Source organism: Chlamydomonas reinhardtii, chromosome 12, assembly GCF_000002595.2.
Source record: "Chlamydomonas reinhardtii strain CC-503 cw92 mt+ chromosome 12, whole genome shotgun sequence".
Lineage (NCBI taxonomy): Eukaryota > Viridiplantae > Chlorophyta > Chlorophyceae > Chlamydomonadales > Chlamydomonadaceae > Chlamydomonas > Chlamydomonas reinhardtii.
The window spans coordinates 8,517,705-8,538,640 of record NC_057015.1 but is presented as its reverse complement, the minus strand read 5'-3'; the positions used below and the strand labels follow the sequence as shown (position 1 = coordinate 8,538,640).

General features: G+C 62.1%; 4 protein-coding genes across 4 annotated transcripts; 3 read left to right on the top strand and 1 right to left on the bottom strand.

The window, feature by feature from the left end:
• Nucleotides 1-93: 93 nt before the first annotated feature.
• On the top strand, nucleotides 94-991 carry CHLRE_12g547650v5 (uncharacterized protein). The gene is made up of 2 exons (XM_001693926.2): nucleotides 94-416; nucleotides 494-991. The coding sequence occupies exons 1-2, from the start codon at nucleotides 303-305 to the stop codon at nucleotides 674-676; spliced, it is 297 nt and encodes a 98-aa protein (XP_001693978.2). The 5' UTR covers nucleotides 94-302; the 3' UTR covers nucleotides 677-991.
• Nucleotides 992-8,085: 7,094 nt separating this feature from the next.
• CHLRE_12g547700v5 (uncharacterized protein) lies at nucleotides 8,086-14,527 on the bottom strand. The gene is made up of 12 exons (XM_043068911.1): nucleotides 14,209-14,527; nucleotides 14,005-14,122; nucleotides 13,555-13,736; nucleotides 13,260-13,333; nucleotides 12,497-12,892; nucleotides 11,924-12,085; nucleotides 11,442-11,560; nucleotides 11,102-11,184; nucleotides 10,677-10,721; nucleotides 10,290-10,367; nucleotides 9,879-9,941; nucleotides 8,086-9,608 (listed from the first exon to the last, which is right to left on the bottom strand). The coding sequence occupies exons 1-12, from the start codon at nucleotides 14,272-14,274 to the stop codon at nucleotides 8,904-8,906; spliced, it is 2,091 nt and encodes a 696-aa protein (XP_042919067.1). The 5' UTR covers nucleotides 14,275-14,527; the 3' UTR covers nucleotides 8,086-8,903.
• A 140-nt stretch (nucleotides 14,528-14,667) lies between these two features.
• CHLRE_12g547734v5 (uncharacterized protein) lies at nucleotides 14,668-16,043 on the top strand. Its single transcript, XM_043068914.1, has 7 exons — nucleotides 14,668-14,924; nucleotides 14,995-15,058; nucleotides 15,117-15,175; nucleotides 15,234-15,291; nucleotides 15,387-15,483; nucleotides 15,650-15,726; nucleotides 15,904-16,043. Exons 1-7 carry the CDS (start codon nucleotides 14,767-14,769, stop codon nucleotides 15,979-15,981), a joined length of 591 nt encoding a protein of 196 aa, XP_042919066.1. The 5' UTR covers nucleotides 14,668-14,766; the 3' UTR covers nucleotides 15,982-16,043.
• A 54-nt stretch (nucleotides 16,044-16,097) lies between these two features.
• On the top strand, nucleotides 16,098-20,883 carry CHLRE_12g547750v5 (uncharacterized protein). Its single transcript, XM_043068915.1, has 7 exons — nucleotides 16,098-16,334; nucleotides 16,654-16,873; nucleotides 17,055-17,482; nucleotides 17,886-18,116; nucleotides 19,221-19,394; nucleotides 19,609-19,955; nucleotides 20,114-20,883. Exons 1-7 carry the CDS (start codon nucleotides 16,164-16,166, stop codon nucleotides 20,328-20,330), a joined length of 1,788 nt encoding a protein of 595 aa, XP_042919065.1. The 5' UTR covers nucleotides 16,098-16,163; the 3' UTR covers nucleotides 20,331-20,883.
• Nucleotides 20,884-20,936: the final 53 nt, after the last annotated feature.

The window sequence follows — 20,936 nt, the reverse complement described above, 5'->3', positions numbered from 1 at the left end:
CCGGATCACGACGGCATCCCTTCCCCGCAACCCCCTTCCCGCCCACCCAGTTTGCACAATGAGCCCATAGCCGATAGCTGGACTAAGGGGCTAAGTTACCTTCATACCTTAAATGGAAAGAGGCCCATTCCCAGCCCCCATGCAGGCACTCATTGTCTCATTCAGTGCGCGATGCGTTGAAAGCGTCGCGGCTCAGAACATTTAGCCTCAGACACAATCAATTATCAGATATCGCAACCAATTATCGCCACGCGCGCTGCCTTAAGGCGCTTGACTTACGCTTGAACTTTGCCTCTAATAGAATGGACGCCAACCGCAAGCGTCCTTCGGGCGACGAGTCGCCCATGGAGGTGTCGGAGAAGGATGACAACATGCGCGTGGAAAAGAGGAACTCGGCGAGCGGCGAGGCCCAGCAGGTGCGAGGTCTGTGGCGCCCCGCCCCGCCCTGGAGCCTCCTCAGGCTTAGCCAAGCTGCCTTTCATACGTGCAACAGGTCCCGCCGGCGGTCCAGGCCGCAATTTACGCCGCAGTCGGTGCGTCCGAGGAGCGCATCACCAACGCCATCCGAACCTCCGAGGAGCGCACCAAGGAGGTGATCAAGACGATGGTGAACCAGGCGGTCCGCGAGGCGTTGCGGAATTATTTGTCGGTAGACCAGCTGCAGAGCCGGCGTTGAGCGCGGTTGCTGACACGGGCTGACGAGGTTGTGTGCCGTCTGCCGTACTCGCCCGCCCGTGTCAGCAACCGCGCTCAACCCGGCTCTGCAGCTGGTCTATCCGACGATAATTCCGTAACGCCTCGCTTGACTAATCACATCCTGCGCACGGGTTTGTTCGTTTTCTAAGGACAAGATGTCGCTTTTACCGTATTGCTTGTTTAGCCACTCATCTACACATGCTGTTCCAAAGTGTGCCTCCTGGCGTGTTTTTGGGGTCTGGCGTGCGCCCCAGCCCGCCTTCAAGGCTGCAACCAAGTGTAACAGACTGTTTGCGCCCTGACCAGAGGGATGCAGGCGCTCTGGATTTCGCGACGACCCCGGGCACAGGATATCGCCCGGCGAAATCCCGCTGTCTTCAGTACAAAGGGGGATTCCTGGCGGGGACAGCGGGATACCTCGGGTGGGGTCACCCGCGGAAGCGGGATTCGGCGCCGGGGGGCACTGCAGACAGCGGGATTCGGCGCCGGGGGGCACCGGAGGCAGCGGGATTCGGCGCCGGGGGGCACCCCACACAGCGGGATTTGACGCCTGGGGGCATCCTCGGGAGCGGGATATTGCAGATGTTGGCACCCGGGGAAGCGGGATAGGAAGGGCGTGGTAGCGGGGTTGTGCGCGCAGGGCGCAGGGCGGTGCGCGTGGCAGCAGCTTGGGCATGCCGGCCCACGCATCACCGTTAACCATAGACTGCCTCTTGATGCTTTCAGTACATATATATGCATAAAGATATATCTGTTTCATCCCCATCACTCCAACGGCGGCCTTCCAAATGTTGGGGCTTTCAAGCGATCCTTTCTTCTGCGTTAAGGCTTTAGCACAGGAGGAGCCGCGAACATGCATATAGTGTACATGGTTTGCTGCCTGGGCCGCAAGCGCTGGCTAAGCTACCTCCAGCGCTGTTGGTGCCGGCCAGGAGCCATTGGCTCCTTATCCCCACCTAGCACCAAAGCGCTGGCGTGAAGTAGATTTAGATAACAAAGCCGCATCTGTACCCCTTTTAGCATCAAGGCACACTACAATACCGCGACGGAGATATTGGGCCGAGCCAGTTCCTGACAAGCGCCTGAACAGTGCCCGGAAACACGCATGACCCTGCTGCCATAACAAAAGTTTACTGTGGGAATGCGACTAAACTTAGGGAGCAGTCACATCAAGTTCCCCGCCCTCCCTGCTTCATTCGCTCGCTCGCTGATCGGGACCATGCGTGCGCATGCCCCTCCGTAATACCTGCCCTGATATAATGGAGACTGCCTTGTGTCTGTAGGTGGTGAAGGTGGTAGGACTAGGGGTGTAGGCCTAGGGGAAGGGGTGATGGGGCGGGTGACGGCGCCTGAGATGCTCCTGGGCCCGGGAGCATACAGCGTGGACAGGTAAAGCACTATGGCCGAGCCAAGTAGGGCAGTTCACTTAGGCAAATGCAGATTTGGCCGCGCCAGGTGGGGGATTTGGCTGGGGCAGCTGGGGATTTCGCTGGGGGAGGTAGGGATTTGGCCGGGCCAGGTAGGGGATTCGGCCGGGGCATGTCGGGATTCGGCCGGGCCAGGTTGGGGATGCGGCCGGGCCGGCTGGGAATGTCGCCGGGCCAGGTAAGAATATCTCGCGGCTCAGGATGTGTGCCCGGGGGACACCCCCGGAATTTGGCTGGGCGAGCGGTACTGCATCCCTCCGCCCTGACACGCAACCCAGCTGCGCGCCATTAAATTTTGAGAGCGTTTGCTGTGAGAAAACGCTGGTCAAAGCAGATGCACTTTGTGGGGTGGGTGAACGAAACGCGTTGACTCTTATGTTGAAGAATAGCCAGCTCGCCCAGCACCTTTACTTTTTTGCAAGCGCCAAGATCGGCCGAAGGGATGCAAAGCGCGGGACCGGTTCGCCTGTGGGTTGAATATGCGGCTGTCAGGATTTCCCGACACGCCACACTTTCACCACATGCTACAACATGCTCCGCAACGCACGCGCGAAAGCCTGTGCGTGTGCGGAAGCACCTGAGGTGTTGCACGATGTTGCTCGCTTCGGGCAGCACGTCCACTACGAAGGATGACATCTGGGGTGATATGTGCTTGAAGATAGATAATAGTATTGTTTACGGGTGTTGGGAGTCGGCGAGCGACAGCGAGCATGCCGATGGTGCCGCGCCGGTTGAGAAGTTGTTAGGAGTTCTGGATTTACAGTTGCGCGCCGCTTGATAAAAGCTTCAAGCAGCACAGGCCTGACAAAGATTTCAGATAAAATCGTTGGTTTGCTACTGCACGGCTGCGAGGTTTCAATCTGTCGGAATAAGACGCAGTTTCGGTCATGTGCTCGGGCCCGTTCCATAGCATTCCGCAGCTCGTGTCGAATGGTGTGGTTTGGTCGCTTTCTTTGTGAAATTAGTGTTGTTTTGGGCCTGTTGAACATGATGAACAATTGTAGTTGCGTAGCAGCGTCTCTGCCTGCCGACCTGTGGCCTGCAGGTGGCTAAAGTAGCTGGAGTTTGGTACGGGAAGAGGCCACGACGCGCGAGTCATTAAATGGGCACGCGCGGCGTTGTTTCTTCACTCCACCAAAAAGTACACAAACAAGTACAAGCGTGCGAGTCAATCAACAAACAATTAAAGCTCTCCAAGTTTCCTGTAACAAGCAATCAAGCTTGTCTGCTTCCCCTTCGGCCTGACGGCCCTGTCTCCGACTCTCGCCGCGAGCGGGCGCTCCCCCTCCGGTCTCTCCGCCGGCCCGAAGGGCCGGCGCTGTATTGTGTTGGTGTGTCCTGTGTAGCTATCCCCAGCCACAGGCCCCTCACAGGTTTCCCTGCGTTTCCCTCGTCGTCGTCCTCAAGGAGCCGTCGACTACTTCTCCGCGCCCCGTCAGCGACTACAGCTGCCCGCGCCTGTCTCCAAAGCACCGCCTGCCGTCTGCGCCACGCCAGTGCTACTTCTCCGCCTTCTTTGCGAGCCACCACCCGGCTCCCTTGCCTGCTTCACGCTCCGTGTTGCAGTGCCCGCAGGTCGCCTCGAGCCCTCCTGCATTTGAGACTCCCTTCCCTGCGTGCCTGTGCTTAGGTTTCCTGTGTCGCAGCAGCTTGGTGTCGTGCCTTGCACCCACCAGCTCCGGCCCTGGTCCCTGCCTTGCACTCCCGGAATCCCCTGCCTTCGCCTCCTACTCCCTTCTCTGCCTTCTCCTTCTCCCTTCGCCTCCTTCGTCAGCCTAGCACCACCCGCCTCCAGTCAGCGCCGCAGACCATCCAGAGCCCAGTGCTCCGTGACCCCTGCCGCTGCCTGTGTGCGTATGCGTGTGTGTGAGTCCCGGCTGCTGCTTCACCCCTGAGACTCCTGAGACTCCCGAGACTCCCGTATATACATATCTCCCGTCAACCCATTCAAGGTTCGCTGCATCTACACCGCCGCCGTCCCGAAGCCAAGACCTTCGTCCAAGGGCCGCGTGTGTGTGCCTGTGTACCGTACCGTACGCGTGTGTTCGTGTGCGTGTGACCGGTATCCCCCCAGTCCTGCGGTTGTTAGTGGTGACACGACCGACAAGCGGTTCATCGCGTCTTCATACGTGAGCCCGTGCACTACAACGCATTACACAACCCGTGGGCGCGAAAAAGTTTTGTACTTTCCAGGGTTTCCTGGGCGTGCGCCTTTTGGACTCACAGGCCCCCCATTGTGCAACCTCTCCAAGGCGCCTATGCGTGATGCATCGTATTTAATGGATAGATCAGGATGATCTGTATTCTACACGCGCGCACGGTTCCCCTGTTGCAGCGAGCGAGCCAAATGCACCACTAGCAAGCTTGCCCGCGGACGCGACTTACTGTGCATTGCTGAGATCTTCGGATGTATTGAATAAGGATCTATTCGTATAACTAATTATGTGCGCACAGTGCTCCCTGCTGACTGATTGACTGACAATTTCAGACATCCTTAATCGCTCAACCTTTGCGGTTTGGCATTCGTCATAATATATTTGGAAGCCCTCTATATAGCTGGTGTGCTGGCCGCGGCCTAATCGCCCCAAACGTGCCTGACTGACGCGCGCGCCTGACCGCTTCGCCGTCCGTTCGCGCGCGAGCGCCCTCCTGTAGGGGGGGGGGGGGGGCGAGCGCCCCCCGAAACCTCCGTGGCCCCTTCCTTTGGCGTGGGAACACCGCCCGTGCTTATATGCTGGTGCCTACACTACCGTGCGATGCTTGCATCCCGTGCGGGGGGAGGGAGTGCCCCTCCCCCCAATGCCCCCCCTCCCCATCGGCGCAAAATAAACTTCCGCGAAGATGAGTGGCCAGGGGCTGAGTTGTTGACGTATTCGGCTCGGGATGTCGCCTGTAACATCTGCGAGACTGGATCGTCCAATGTCCTGCAAGTGTCCAGTTCATGGCGCCAGGGCTCGTGACCTATCCTCCTTCAGTGCCGGTCAGATGATTCAGCCCTCTGCTGCCCCTGCTGCAGCAGTCCAGTCAGCAGTAGCATCTCCCTCCCACCGCCCGCCTTGCCGCCCGCCCACATACACGGGGGACACGCCGGGTTCGATCGGGGCGGGGCCGAAACCCAAGATTTGGCTTCTTGGGTGCACCGTTTTAAATTCTAAAAAGTGCAATACTATCAAGGTGCATACAGGAAGCGTTCATTGATGTTTACCAGCCGAGCGCCGTGTAGGTTCCGTCAGCACCGTCAGGAAATTTTGAGCATGTGCGACCAAGTTTGCGATGCGATAATGATGCTGTCTCAGCCAATAATGCTGTAAGCTAGTATATAGTTGCACATGGAAGAAATTTCACAGGCCCGCAGGCCTCGACAAGCGAGGGGAATTCTCTATGGGAGCGACGCAAGCGTCCGCGTTGTAGCTCACTCTCAGCTTATATATGCCATGAAAAATAGTTAAGTGTTGGTCTCAGGGCGTTTGGAGTTCCAGGCGAGGGGCCAGGCGTTATGTCATGGTCCTTCCCGTCGAGAGCCTCTTGTCTATATTTCTTGCTTGCCGTCGTCTCGACGATGCTTATACGACAGATATTACACGGCTTAAGCCGCTCACACTCACAGCTTGCGAACATGCATACTGTAATTTCACCAGAACGTCACCGTGTGACAGTGCGAAAGCACTCAATGCGAACTACTGTGTTATGTAGGCGATAAATTTGTTCAGGGCTACGATAGAACGAGTTACGCGGACCCGCCGTCCCCGAGTACCCGGCACGGTACATGCGTGGCACGTCCGTCCTGCGATGGCCTAATGGTTATACCCTTGACTTTCCCGAGGGCCGTGTGATGCCAGAAGGTCTTATGGCATATAATTATGGACATGCTGCGTGGTGGCCGCGTTCGGGATACGATAGGTGGGGGTCGGCCTGTTCACCCCTGCCGCAAGGGTGCAAACGGCTCGTGGGAAGCTACTGCCGAAATCCCAGCTTGGATCGCGCAGTATAGCTATGATTGCTAGGCCCTTGAAGTTAGGGGGTACCCTGAACCGCGCGTGTCCCCCGTGTGCCGCCCGCCTTTTTGGGCTGAGCCCCCTGAGCGAAGCGATCCAGGGGGGGCGAAGCCCCCCAGGATTGCCCCTGTCCGTGGCTGCCTGCCTGCGTTGACAAAAAGTGCCAAACTGGTGGCGGGCAAGGCCACGTGGAGGAGGACAGCGCGGCGCCGCCTTCAAAGCGGCGCCGGCGCGCAGGTTGAGACCTGCCGGTGTTGTCTGGTTAGCGACCTGTGCTGACGAGGATGGCGTAGCGGGTAGTCAGCTGCAGCGGCAGGGGTGTTTTCCTTGCTGTCTGGTTGGCCTGCTGCCTGCTGCACTAGTGCTTGATAGCTGGGCGCGACTGGGCACATATGGCGGGCGGTGCCTGTACAAACCGACCCCGGCTATGTCCGGGAGATGAGGCTAGTATCGGAACCTTCGGCCTCAGACGGAGGACGTGGCGTGGCGGCACAGCCCACTTTTCCCTTGCAAGGGAGAGCCACCTTTTCTTGTCATGGTTTCAGCTTCCGCGGCATCCTGGCTATCGCCAGTCAGAGATGCAGAGAGGTGCGTGGTGAGGTGACAGATAGGGTGGCGGGTGGTGCGAAGCGACAGGCAGAGGCCGCGCAGGAGCAGCGCCAGGTGCGGCGCGTTGCTCGCGCTCTTGCGACCACTCAGCAGCAGGCCACGCGCGCAATTGAAGCACAAGAGCCACCCGCCGCGCCGGCGCCCTCGAAGAAGCATGGTACGGTATACAGGAACATGAATTCACTTAGGGCCGGCACAACTGATGTGCGTTAACCCGTTACTTATGCATGTGGGTCTGCTTACAGGTATAGTGCAAGTATAAGTACTAGCCGTGCATATTGTTTCGCAGAAAGGCAGGGTGCTGTGATGTGGAGTACGTGCACGGCAGCAGCAGCGTGTGTGGTTGCGGGCAGCGGACGCATTATGCATCAGGCTCGGTCGCAGCTGTGTCATTCCAGCTGTGGCATTGAAGCGTGCTATAATGCAGAATGCTTACCAACACAACCATGACTGACCGCGGGTGTCGCTGCAGGTGCATGCTAACCCCGGTGCCGTCAAAGCTAACGTAGCAGTTGTGTCGCACATGCTCACGCTTTTCGTTTTGCTTGTGCTAGCTTACTGGCCTCGGCTCTACAACGTCATGTTCGCTTGGTTGCTTGTGTTGCGTTTTTCCAAGTACGTCGATAGCCGGGTTGGGCCTGGGAACAGACGTCTGCGCAGTGGCATGAGTTGGGTCATTACTAGCCAGGACCGTCATGAATCCATTCCGTTATTCAGGGGATTTATACATTGTCAGCACAGCGTACTGGTGTGATGCGAGTCCTGCACCGGGCCATGGTGGATTGATGATGGTGGTTCCGTGGTTTTGCCGTTGCGTTTTGCAAGGGTGCGGGACAAGGCAAGGCACAGGTTGGCGTAATCCCGTAGTGTGCAGCGTATTCCCAGTCCCCAAACATTCAACCTGCAGGTTGCGCGGCGGGCATAACGCCGAAGTTACTGTAACGACACATTGTTGACTTGCTGGCAGGCCGACGAGCATTCCTCACGCTCCGGGCGCCCGGCCAGGCCAGCAACACACGCACACACACGCACACACACACACACACACACACACACACACACACACACACACACACACACACACACACACACACACACACACACACACACACACACACACACACACACACACACACACACACACACACACACACTCGTAAAGCAGAGGCGCAGCGCACCTGCAGGCAGGCGACCAGCGTCGACGTATGAGCACCGAAGAGCACGACCGCAGCGAGAGTGCAAACCGAGTGCGGCGAAGCAGTGGCTGGGCGACAGTATGAATATGTGGGCGCCCGGATTGTACGGCTGAGTGGTCGGCGAGCCGAAGGCGAATGGGAGTGTGAGGAAGTGCCGCGGGTGGTGGTATCACAAGGCTGCCGTCCCTGAGAGGCGCACCCTGGATCCTAGGAACTGTGAAGAGACCGAGCTGTTGTGCGCTGCATTGGCCATTGTCACTGGCATTTACAAAAGCGGAGGTACTGGCTCCGGCATGCGAGTCAGGCACAACCGTGGACTAGACGCCTGCATACCACACGCTGCGCCGGGGAAGGTGCTGCGCTTGCATCTATGCGCCCAGCCCTGATGTACAAGTCGCAATTACCAACGAGATCAAATGGGAATGCACTGGCAACTGGCAATGCATAGCGGTTCCCCAACTGGGGGGAGGGTGGTTTCCCTTCGGGCCGGAGATGGTCCTCTTGACCTGGGTGCTGGGCACCCTTGCTTGGTCGGACTGTCCCTTCTTTGTAATATCGCAACCATAGCGGTTCTGGACTTTCCACTTACGGCCCGACCGCCAGCCCATCAGTTACAACTAATAAAGAGCCATTTGAAGCCCAGCGTCCCACAACGCGTCTTGACTCAAACCTGGGCACCTGTCGCGCCACACCACGACATTGGGCTGCCGGCCCTGGTCGGCCAAGTTCAGCGCACATGTTCGCATAAGTTTGACTCAATGGTTGGTGCTAGTGTGAGTGCGGATAGGTGTGGGGAAAGCAGCTGTGTCACGCGTGGCCACTACTAGCGGCCAAACGAAACTGCCAATGGACATCGCGCGCCCACCACAGTCTTGTCAATCACTCGCACGCCTCTGTGGATTGCGCACACCAAACCTTGTGTCGAGGCGTACCCGCAACCCGAACCATTCACCTCCCGCGGCCGCGGCACCGACACGGCCTCAATCATCATCCTCCGAATCCTCATCATCCACATCGTCGCCAAACCCGCCGCCCTCCCCGTCGTCATCATCGCTGCCGCCCAGGCCCACCGCCGCCCGGCTCCCCGGTGCAGGCCGCCGCGCAGCACGCCCTGTCCCCGCCACCGCCGGATCCTCAGGCGACGCGCCCGCGCTGCCACTCCCGCCGCCGCGCGCCACCGCGCCCGCGTCGCCGGCACTGCTGCTGCCCGCGCCCGCGCCCGCACCCGCCGCGCCGCCAGCCGCTGCCTCATCTCCGCCGCCCTGCGCGTAGAAGGCGGCGGCAGCGCTGCTGAATGACACCTCTGCCGCCGTCATCAACCGCCGCAGCTCGAAATCCCGTGGATCCCACGGAATGTTCAGGCCCGGGGCTGGATCCAGCGGCATCAATGGCATCAGCGGTTGGAACCCGCCGCGATGCGTCAGCTCCTGCGCCACACGTGCCATAACGCCCTCATCCGTGCTCGGCACCATCTGCTCCCTCAACTTCTTGGTGAGCGCAGCGGAAGGCTTGGCTGACGCCACGGCAGCGGTGGCGGAGGCCACGGCGGCGGCGAGGCTGCCGCCGGCGGCGGCGGTGGCAGTGGCTGCGGCCGCAACTGCCTGCTGCTTGGCCTTGGCTGCGGCGCGCAGGGCGGTGTAGCGCGGCTTGAAGCGCTCGTGCATGCCCAGCAGTCCCATCAGGTCCTGTGGGGGGTGAGGTGGAGGGGCGGCGCGGTGGCGGGATGGGCCGTGGAGTAGGTACGGAGGGGCAAGGATGGAGTGGCATGTCAGGGGCATTGCAGGGTTTCATTCGAGAGGATACGTGGCGGCTGCGGCAGGGCACGCCGAGTTGCCCGTGTGCAGCTGCAGGATTCGGGCGGGCGGTCCGTGCCGTGCCAGGACTAAGGGCAGCGTGCACGTGACGCATTACTCCCGGCGCCCCATCCCTCCGGCTGCCGCCCCGGCTCCGCCCACCTGCACCATGCCGTACTTCTGGTCGTGGATGAGCCGCTCCACAGCGCCGTCCTCGTGCTCCACCTGGGGGGAGGGGTGGGAAGAGCGGGTAGGGGAACAATACACACACACGCACACACGAATATTGTACGCTGTTATCTGCCGGCTCGTCCTTATGCCATCTGCCAGCATAATCTCGTTTCCAGTTCATCCAACACATCCCAACCGCCAACCGCCACGCCGCCATAACACCCCACGCTCTCCTCCTCGCTCTGTTCCATTGGGTTCGGGTAAGTTTGGCCTGGAATCTACAACGCCACCACCTGCACCTGCACGCCAGCAGCAGCTGCGGCCCTCCCAGCCCACCCACACCCACACCCACACCCACACCCACACCCACACCCACACCCACACCCACACACCCACACACACCTGCAGCGATGGCGTGCCGTTCACCTCCAGCAGCCAGGGGTGCAAGTCGGCGTCAATGAGGTAGTCCAGACCCACCACCTGAGGAGGGCGCAGCAGCAGCAGTAACAGCGGCAGCAGCAGCCGCAGCAGCAGAAGCAGCGGGATCAGCAGTGGTAGTGGCATGAGGGGGAGATGGGGAGAAGGTGCATTGGTGCACATGTGTGGGGAGCAGGCGGCGGCACGGCGGCCCTTACGCCTCGACAGCAGCCGCGTGTGCCCGACACCCTACAAGCCAGCGTCGTCTCGACAACAAGTGGTGGCAGGCGGCTCAGCACCCAACAGCCCACACCATAACCAACAGTCCCATACCAGTTCCCTGCTGTTCCCCCAGCCAGCCAGCAGCCCCACCTCGCAGGTCATGCCGCTGGGGCACTTGAGCGCCTCGTGCTCCGCCTGAGGGCGGGCGGGTGGGTGGGAGCAGGGCGGAGGCGGGTGGGCATGAGGAGGAGGAGGAGGAGCATCAGGAGGAGGAGGAGGGGAGCAGAAGGCGGGCAGGCGTGTGGGCAGCAGGAGGGCAGGGGGGCAGACAGCTTGAGGTAAAGCGCGGTGGCAGACTGCCTCATGCGCCAGCCCAGGACTGGCGCCGCAGCTCCCCAATCCCGCCACCCACCCACATTGGCCCTTTTGCGCTTCAGTTGCCACATGGTTGCCGCTTGGTGGCCAGGTACAAAATGGGCACGATAACCTCCGAACGCATTTAATCTCTACCTACAGTACGCTGCTCATCTCACACGCAACACACTGCAGCGACACCCCACCCCACCCCGCCCCACCTTGATGTGTTTGAGTGACGCCGCAATGACCAGGGCGCTGTGGCGCTGCACTCGCGACCACATGCGCCCATACGCCTCAGCACCTGCGGGGTCAAGGGTAGGTAGGCGGGGGCAGCGACAGTAAAAACACGAGGTGCAACTGTTGGCCCGTGCATGGATGTCCACCGCATCCCCCCATTCCCGCCTCGGGAAAGAACTGAAACGTCCCATCCCTAGTCCCCACAAGTTGTGCTTCGCCCCTAAATAGCCCGTTAAGCATGCATCAGAATACGCGAACATGGCCCCTCCACCTCCGCCTCCCCCATCTCCCCATCTCCCGTCCTCCTCCCCCCTGCCTCACCCATGTGTTCCTCCAGCTGCTGCAGGTCCCACACCGTGCCGTCCATGTTCTGTGCGTAGTTGGTCACGTGGCCCAGAGCCACGTCGCCCGACTCGGTGCGCCAGGCAGACTGGTCGTAGCTGCGCGCACCCAGCAGGCAGTTGGGGGGGGGGGGCGAACATGGCGACTTAAGTCGTGGGTGACCGGTACGGCAGCACTGGCCAGCAGCAGCCCACACAAGCTGCCTGCGCGCTTGCCGGCGCCGTCGTCACTGGTCACAACCAGCCCACCAAAACCACCCGCCCCGTCCCCCGTTCTCCTTCCTCTCCAAGCCGTGCCTGCTCCCTCACCTCCTCTCGCCCTTCCACCCGGTCCTTCAACCCCTCACTACCATCTTTGCAACCCCGCCACACTTCTCTGTACAACCATTTCAACACCCCTCCCACCCACCGTCCTTGTTCCCGCGCCACCCTCCTCCCACCCGCCCCACCCCCGCGCCCCACCCGTGCGTGCTGAACAGCACCAGTCCGTTGCAGTGCAGGTAGGCGCGCAGCGGCGAGTGGCCCGTCACCGCCACCCACACGCGCAGCCCGAACTTGCGCCCGTCCACCAGCAGCGGCCGCTCCACGTAGCGCTGCGCCAACACGTACGGCTTCTGGCCGGGCCTGTGCGCAAGGAGGGGCGGGGCGGGGGTGTTGAGGCGGGCGGGGTAAAACGAGGTGGGTGGCAGGTGGGCGGGTGGGTGGGCGGAGGGTGGGTGGGTGGGGTCCAGGCGTGATTGATCCAATACTGGGGTGCGTTGACGCCAGCTCGCCCCCACGACACGCGCCGGTCCAGGCACTCTGTCCCTTATTCCCCCTGTTACATGATGGCAGCTTTGGTATGGCGCGTGTTCCCGCGGTACCCCTGGACGTCGGCACTTCCATCTTTGACACGCACCGTTCGCATAAACGGCTTTTCCCCCCCCGTTCTCCATGAAGGGCTACTAACCCCCTAACAACCCATCCCCTCACTCCTCAGCTTCCGCATTGCTGTCCCACCCCCTACGCTCCCGCTCTGTCCTCCCCCACACACACCTCCTCCTGGGCTTGGCTGCCTCCAGCGCCACCGCCTCCAGCGGCATCAGCTTCAGCCCCTTGCCCAGGTGCTGCGCCGTCTTCAGAATCCACAGCTCCTGCCCCTTGCCCCCGCCGACCCCTTCATCCACCCCGCCGCCTGCCCCTCCTCCACTGCTGCTGCTTCCCGCGCCCGCCGTGTTGCCACTGGTACTGCTGTTGGCAGCGCTGCCGCCCGCCGCGCCTGATCGCGCCCCGGCGGCGGGCGCCGGCTCCTCGCCGTCTGACCCGCTGCTGCTGCTCGCGCCGCCGCAACCCGACCCAGACGCCGCTGCTGCCGCCGCGCCGGGGGCTGCCGCGGGGTTGCCGGTCTGCTCCGCCACAAAGGCGCCGAGCTGGGGCAGCTCTTCGGGCAGGCTGTTGGGGGGGGGGGGTGCAAGGATTTGGGGGGAGGGGGGGTGCATTCATGACTATTTAAGGGAAGGCGTAGCCAGGTACAGTAGCATAGCATGGGGGATTTGTGTGTGGAAGGCGCGTGGGTTGGGCGTCCCACAGTTATGGAGAAGAAGTTGGCAGGAAGGAGAGCATGATGGGGACGCAGGCCGTGTGCAGCGTGGGACGTGATGCTATGACTTTGTTGATTTAGACCCCATACGGTGGCACCCGCTGCCCCTGCCGTCCACGTCAGCCCCCCCCCCCCTCCCCGCGCCCGCTCCGCAACAAGCCCCCGACGGCCGGCCCCAGCACTGCCCCGCCATTCAAACCCCCTGTACCCCGGCCGCACCTGAACGAGTGCGGCACGATGTCCCAGGCCAGGGCCTCGCCCAGCGCCTCCTTAAGCGTCGCCGGCAGCCGCCGCTGCGGGCGAAAAGACGACACGCCATGACACGCACACGAGTGCGGCATCCACACGTAAATGAACAACTCGAGCAGTGATGCGATATTCTTCACCCTGTCAGCAGCTGCCTCCTCCACATCACCGCCCCCCCCCCTCCCGGGGCCCGGCCCTCGCCATCCCATGCTCCCGCTCCCCATCAATGCACCCCTCCCCATCAACCGCCACTCCCCCCCCGCCACACCTTTTTGGTGATGCTCATGAGTCCAGGGCACGCCGACACCAGCTGCCCCGGCTTGAGGTGCGGGATGGCTTTGAGCGCCAGGCGGGCAGGCGCCCACAGGAAGTCCCAGTCGCCGGGGCGCTGCCACCCCAGCGGCCCAGCCACCGGCGCCGCCTTGGGGTAGCCGCCGATGCGCACGCCGCCTGGGGTTTGTTGGAGGGAGGGGGGAAAGAAAGGGGAGGGGGATTTGCGCGGGCGCAACATGCGGAGCGGGTCAGCCCCCGTGACCCTTTCTCCGGCACGGCATCCATGCCACGCTGCCACGCTTGCAGGCCTGGGTCGAGTAGGTGAGCGGGGACGGCTCTAAATAAGAGCAGCGCGCATCCCTGCAGGAAGCTCCGCCTGCCCAACACGGCCACGGCACCGCGGACGTCGAAAGAGCGGGGGCACGTCGACGACTCGCGGGCTCACCGTGTTCGAAAAGAGCCCGCTGGACGATGCACCGCTCGCCGCTGCCCTTGAAGCGCCTCTCTTCATGCCAGAACCTGAATGTCCCCTTCGCAGCAGCGCTGGTGGTGGGCGCGTTGGCCTGCCCAACACAAAATCCGGGCGGCGGGAAGAGCGAGCTCAACAACCATGCAAGCATGTGCCTCATCCCATAAATATGATACATACCTCTGGCTCCTCTGAAGCTTGGACTGGTCCCCCAACAGCGGACTGCGGATGGCGCCCTTCGGCCATGCCGCCCTTTGCGCTAGCGGCCGGCTCAGCGCCGGAGTTAATAGCTTGAGTTGTCTTTTGACGCTTTGCTTGCTGCATACCGCTGCCCAGGACTGTTATCCGTGCTGCGACCAGGGACCGGCTGATGGGCAGTTTCACCGGTGAGCTAACTTGTTGTGGTAATACTCTCATGCTTCATGACTAGGTAGCTGTGCTCGCAACGAGTGGGCGAAATTTTGTGAAGCGGCAAAAGCTGCTCGGTCAGGAATTTTGTTGCGGGATGAGGCAACGGTCAACGGTCAGGAAAGGGTAGGCCCGAAAGGACCCAACACCGGCAGAAGAGCGCGATAACCTGGGCATCCGGGGGTTTCGTGAGTATTCGAAAAGCCAGCAATCGGGCTGCGGGAATCTATTGCGGGGCGTCACGACGGGTCACGACATGGACGAAGACCGCATGCATGCGAGACACTAGGCTGCCCGCCACGAAGCAGCGGGTGCATACACGTAATACCGATGCTGTACTCTCAAGCAAGTACACTCTTACTGCTTGCGGCATTCGTTGTCGGCCCCACCACACTGGTGTGCAGCGAGGGGCACGGCGAGCCAGGGGTGCTGCGGGCAAATACACATTTAGAAGCACAGGTGGCCAGCTTGGACGGAACACCACTACTGTGAGTGCGTCTTGTTGCTTGACACATGGGTGCCCGCCTCTGAAGCGGTGGCTGTGCTTTGCGCGCACAGGTTTTCGTTCGCGGGCTTGAAGCCCCTGACGTCCTACGAAGTCCGCGTCTCTTATCCTGCAACGGTACGTCCTTACGAGCTGTAAATTATGTGCTGATACAACTTGACACTGATATACTCAGACGCCGGCTATAATCCATTTGCGCTTGGCCGCTGGGGAGCTGCATCGGGGACAGAGCCGGTAAGACTATGTAATACGCCTATTATCTAGGAGATATAATTCACGGGCACAATTACAGGAGGCTCCTTGACACCGAAAAGCTAATCTTCTCCACGGACGCCAGCGGCAACGCACAGGTGCGCGGGGCTGAGGGGAAATAACAACGGTTATGTTATGGCAGTAACGGGCTGGCCGACCAAGGGACCGCCTTGACATCCCGCTCGCCATCCAGGGCATCCCGGACGCGCTCGTCGAGCTGCGAGCCACTGGGCGGTTCGTGCACAGAGACGGCCCAGGAGCTGGACCGAAGCGTCTCGTGTTTAACATCGGTGCGTCGTCAACCCGATAGTGTCGTCTACCCGATAGAGCCATGGACACGCTGTGCAACCGGTGGGCTAGGGCACACGTTTGGGGCCGAGGTGTCAGTCAACCAGCGCTACCGGTTGGGTATCCGCGGCCCAAAACTGCATCTTTGCTTTCCTTAAAACCCCGCAGTCTGCCAGGAGCTGTTGCTGGGGGCCGTACCCACCGACACACTCCCCGCCATCTTTGCCTGCGTGCTGCTCGTGGTGGTAGGTGCATGGGGAGGTGATGAGTGCGGCGGAAGGAAAGGCAACCGGAATAACACCCTGGAGTAAAACCCGAGTTGATAACCCAACTTGAGGACCAAGTTACATGGCGTGCACACAGACACTGCCCGTGCAACATCAAGTAAAATGCTGACGGCTGCCTTGATGTCTTCGTGACAGGCCGGCTGGTCCTGTGCACCGTACTTCTCGGGGCGCGTGGTGCCGCGCTTGCTGAGCTGGGTGCTGGAGGGTCGCTGAGCCGTGGCAGCAGCAGCAGTAGCTAGCAACAGTACAGCAGCACCCAGTAACTCCACCTGCAATACCCTACGCCAATGCCGTTTCAGCATTGCACGGCACACATCAAATCAATCTCTACAGCATAGGAAACCAGCAAGTACGGCCAACCGCTAACCGCCTTAACCGCAAGCAGCCCGACCACCATGAACCCGGACAACTGCGCCCTGGCGGCCCAGGGGCTTGTGTCGCTGTCGTACATCCGGCAGGGCGAGCAGGGCCTGGCGCGGCGGCAGCGCCTGGTCAAGAGCCTGCTCAGCAGCAGGCGGCTGCCGGAGGCCGGGTGGGATGAGGCCACCATTGAGATGTTCATTCGGGTGAGGGAACGAGCGGCGGCTGCAAGGGCGGGGGAGGGCCTTGGGGTTTGGCACGGGGGTCTGGGGGCCTTGCGCAGGCTGGAATGAGGGGAAAGGGAAGGTTCCAGGCGTTACACGGCGTGGTGGGCTCGCTGGGATTGCAGTAAGGGGTGGTGGCACAGGCCGGGTACGGGACCGGAGTACGCATCATCACCGATGCACTCGCCGATGCTTATGCTTCACGCACACCCAGCCTTTCAGCCCTTCCGATATACATCTCTTCTACTCACAAACACCTCCCAACACCACCGCCGCTCCCCTACACACGCCCCCGCCTCAGGACTGCTCCGCCATGGACTCCAACAACTTTCTGGACAACGTGGGGGTGGGCGAGCGCGAGGGCCGCCTGGCCTGCCCGCTGGTGGCGCGGCGGCACTACGGCCTGGCGCACGGCATCGGGCGCTCCGGCGACGTGGCGGCGGAGCAGCCCAAGGCCGCGGGCAGCAGCCTGCTGGCGGCGCTCACGGCGGCACTGGCGGGAGACGCGCTGCGGATAGCGGGTGGGATGGGGCGGGATGGGGTGGGGTGGTTCGGGCGGGGGTTGAGGGTGGGTACTGGCTTGTGGGGCTCAGTGGTGTGAGTGCGCACCTTGCATGTGCGCCGCGCAATGATGGTGCCTCCTTTCAGTCCCTCCATGACACACGCGCGCCGATTCTCGTGACACGCCGCGCCCTAACCCAGGCATGACGGGCGTGGGCCCCGTGACGGTGTTGCCTCTGGCCACCGGCATGTCCCTCACCCTCACACTGCTGGCGCTGCGGGGTGAGCGCCGGGCCGAGCTGGCCAGGGAGGACGCCGCAGCAGCCGCAGCGGCGGAGGCTGCAGGTGCAGCGGCGGCCGCAGTCGCAGAGGTGCCTGCAGCGGAGGCACCAATAGCAGCAGCGGAATCAGCGGGGACACAGGCAGCGACATCAGCAGCTAATGGGGTGGCTGCGGGAAGCGGGGCACAGGCGGACGGCGGGGCGGGGCTGCCGGCTGCGGACCCGGACGTGGTGGTGTGGAGCCGTGTGGACCAGAAGACCTGCCTCAAGGCGGTCACGGCGGCGGGCCTGACGCCGCACGTGGTGCAGCTGCGGCGCCAGGGCGACCAGCTGGTCACGGACATGGAGGTGAGGAGTGGCTGGGGGGGGGCGCTGCCGGCGGGGCAAGGGGGAGGCGGGGCGTTATGTGGGTGCCTCCAGGCACGGACACGGGCTGGCCGTTTCTGCCACAGGGAAGCTCGGTGGTGCAAAGCTCGGTGGTACCTGGCTTGACGGATCCGGAACCCTTGCCCTTGGGGGTGGAGGCGCTGCTTTGGGGCGTGTTGGTGCAAAGGATACCGGTACTGTTCATGAGAAGCACACCAGGAGGCACAGCGGGTTACAGCGGGTTACAGCAGGGGTAGGCGCGGGAGGTTCATTGACATTGACCGTGTCATCAGGGACACACATGAGGCGCCGCCGTATGCCGTATGCGACGATGCCGTATGCCATGCATCCTTTCAAACCATTGCATGTGCCGGCGGCCCCACAGGCGCTGGCCGCGGCGCTGCAGCACTACGGCCGCCGCCGCGTGCTGGCCGTGGTCACCACCACCTCCTGCTTCGCGCCGCGGGCCCCCGATGACGTGGTGGGCGTGGCGAGGCTGTGCGCGGGCGCGGGCGTGCCGCACGTGGTCAACAACGCCTACGGCGTGCAGGCGCGCGACACGTGCCGCCTGCTGACGTCGGCGTGGAACAAAGGCCGCGTGGATGCCGTGGTGCAGGTGAGGAGGGCGGGGCGGGGGAGGGGCGGGGGAGGGGCAGTGGGGTGCAAGGGAATGGGTGGAGCCAAAGGGGCTCAGATGGTGGTGGGCAGAAGGGGGGAGTGGACGTCTGTGAGGTGCGGTATCATGGTTAAGGCACCGCGCGTGACCTGCGCCTCGGCGGGAAGGATGTGCCGCATCCCACTGGATGTGCACTGTTGACGTTTCATGTTGGGGTGGCAACTGAACTGTGCGCGCCTCCCCACCCACCACGCATCGACGGTGTTGCTCCCTTCCCCTTCCCCTTGTGTTGGCTTGCCCCTTCCCCCGAAGGGGGAGGGGCAATAGCCATTGCGGTCGCATCGAGCTCGCCGCGGGGGACCCTCCCGGTTATTCCAGTTTTGAGTTGAGTTATAACCTTGAAACCCGAGCGCAGCGAAATTTGTCGTGCAAATAATGCGCCTTTCTATGTATGTATTGCAAAGCGTAACTTTATGAAAACGCAAGCCCTATGCCAGAGCGGGGTAAACGCACAAGCGCAGCGTTTGCATTAGAGCTCCAGCGCAACATACAATATATCACAAATTGTATCGATAATCAAGGCTCCCGGCACGGAAGGACGCAAGACGGAGGAATCAACACGTTGGAGGATCCCGGAAATTGCGCGCGAAAGCGCGAGGCGCAAAAGGTTGGGGCTATCAGTTTTAGTTTCCCCGCAATGACGAATGCCGCGTTCTGTATTCTGCTCGCACATCACCCGGCACATCGGCGTTACTCTCGCCCGCTTCTCGCTGGCTTCCACGCCCTGAGTCCGTGCCCCCGCTGAGTCCGAGCCCCCATCCCCGCTCACTTACCCACCCCCAGCCCGCGGCGCCCTGAGCTACCGAAGGCAATATCATGACCGGTAGTATGGCTGCTCGCAGCCCCCAGCAGACCTATATGATACTTCCACTATCCGCCAGTCCATCCCACCCCACCCCATCCCCACACCGCATTCCGGGGCGCACGGCATGGAGCGCCCTGAGGGGGGAGGGGCAAGCCGGAGTACTGCGTAGCGGTAGGTGTTTCCAAGCACGTTCCCTTTCTCTCCTTCCCCTTCCCCGTGTCCTGATAACAAAACCATAGAGCACGGACAAGAACTTCATGGTGCCTGTGGGCGGCTCGCTGGTGGCGGCGCCGGCGGGGCGGCCGGGGCTGGTGGCGGCGGTGAACGGCACGTACCCGGGGCGTGCGGCGGTGGCGGCGCATCTGGACCTGCTCATGACGCTGCTGCACTGGGGCGCGGCGGGATGGCGCAAGGTGGGAGGGTTTCCATGCATGATTAGCAAAGCGGGGAAAGGGGTTCATATGCCCGCCGGGGCCGCCGAGCCCGAGAGGCTGCTGACTGGTGTGGCCGTGTGATGTGGTGTTGTCGACAGTGGCAGGCATCGTGTGTCTGGAGCACAGCCTGACACGTCCGACTCGACATTGCTCGTCCGAAACTGCCCACGGACCCCTCCCGTCCGCCCCACAGGTGCTGCATCAGCGCGAGGAGGTGCTGCCCTACCTGCGCCAGCAGCTCACGGCGCTGGCGGCGCGGCACGGCGAGCGGCTGCTGGACACGCCCGGCAACCCCATCAGCACCGCCCTCACACTGGACACGCTGGTAGCGGCCTCCGCAGCCGCCAAGCAGCGAGCAGCGGAGGCCACTGCAGCTGCGGCTGCGGCTGCGGTTGCAGCAGCTGCGCCCGTTGCAGTGGAGGCAGGACAGGAGGGCATGGCGGGTGCGGCGAGTGGATTGAATGGCGTGGCGGGCAAGAAGGCCGGCACGTCGGCTGCGGCGCCGGATGTGACGTTCTTCGGGTCCATGCTGTGGCAGCGGTGAGTCACACGCCCGGCGGAGAATGGAAGTTTGAAGGGAATAAGCTGGCGATAAAGATCCCGGAGTGCTTACTTGCCTTCAGCGTCCACACTCCTTGGCAACTCAACCTCGCGTGTGCCTCCGGCATCCCTGATGCGTGCGCCCCGCTCGCTCGCAGGTGCGTGTCCGGCACGCGCGTGGTGGCGCCCGGCAAGACGCAGAGCGTGGGCGGCGTGGCCTTCCGCAACTACGGCTCCCACGTGGAGGAGCCCTTCCCGCACACCTACATGACGGCGGCGGCGGCGCTGGGCACCACTCGCGAGGACGTGGACGAGCTGGTGGTGCGGCTGGACAAGTGCTTTACGGAGTTCAAGAAGAAGTGCGGCGGGGTGTGAGACTTTGGGGTTTGGAGCTGTTGCTGATGCCGTACAGGAAGGAGTAATGATGGGATGGCTGTCGGGGAGCCCAGCGCAAAGGCATCAAGACTTTGGCATGGGACCCCAAGGGCGCAGTGGCGTCAGGATGCCACGTATGTTTTGTGGGGGCCGCACGCGCGGACGCAGGGCTGTGAGCAAGTTGACTATGTTGGTACAAACTCCGGCCTCCGACTTATTTGCATGGGCACAGCAAGTACGGTGACAGGGATGGCGGTACCAAATATGTCGCCTGTCGTATGTCACACGTTGGCATGACAGGTTGGAGCGAGAGGGGGATCGGTTAGTCTGGATACTTGTGTAGTTGGCAGCTTTTATCCATGGCGCGGCATTCACGAAAATGCAGGGCGACTGGGCGAAGCGGGGGCAAGCCTGGCAAGTATTCAACGCGTTTGGCAGTGGTCAGTCGTTGACGGTGTTTTTGGCAGTGGGTGTGGGGCGGGTGTGGGCGTGGGTGTGGGCGTGGGTGTGGGCGTGGGTGTGGGAGCTGGTGTGGGTTAAAGGGGACCAACCTGGACCAACTCGCGCACTTTCGATTTTCGGTCGTACACGCATCCGTGGCTATAG

Coding starts and splice junctions, on each gene's coding strand:
- CHLRE_12g547650v5 (XM_001693926.2), top strand. CDS start 303: ATGGACGCCAACCGCAAGCGTCCTTCGGGCGACGAGTCGCCCATGGAG. Junction 417..493: donor CGAGCGGCGAGGCCCAGCAG/GTGCGAGGTCTG, acceptor TACGTGCAACAG/GTCCCGCCGGCGGTCCAGGC.
- CHLRE_12g547750v5 (XM_043068915.1), top strand. CDS start 16,164: ATGAACCCGGACAACTGCGCCCTGGCGGCCCAGGGGCTTGTGTCGCTG. Junction 17,483..17,885: donor AGCTGGTCACGGACATGGAG/GTGAGGAGTGGC, acceptor GCGGCCCCACAG/GCGCTGGCCGCGGCGCTGCA. Junction 18,117..19,220: donor GCGTGGATGCCGTGGTGCAG/GTGAGGAGGGCG, acceptor ACAAAACCATAG/AGCACGGACAAGAACTTCAT.
- CHLRE_12g547734v5 (XM_043068914.1), top strand. CDS start 14,767: ATGCTGTACTCTCAAGCAAGTACACTCTTACTGCTTGCGGCATTCGTT. Junction 15,059..15,116: donor GCGTCTCTTATCCTGCAACG/GTACGTCCTTAC, acceptor TGATATACTCAG/ACGCCGGCTATAATCCATTT. Junction 15,484..15,649: donor GCGTCTCGTGTTTAACATCG/GTGCGTCGTCAA, acceptor AAAACCCCGCAG/TCTGCCAGGAGCTGTTGCTG.
- CHLRE_12g547700v5 (XM_043068911.1), bottom strand. CDS start 14,274: ATGGCCGAAGGGCGCCATCCGCAGTCCGCTGTTGGGGGACCAGTCCAA. Junction 13,334..13,554: donor TCATGAGCATCACCAAAAAG/GTGTGGCGGGGG, acceptor TTTCGCCCGCAG/CGGCGGCTGCCGGCGACGCT. Junction 12,086..12,496: donor GCAGCCAAGCCCAGGAGGAG/GTGTGTGTGGGG, acceptor CCTTGCGCACAG/GCCCGGCCAGAAGCCGTACG.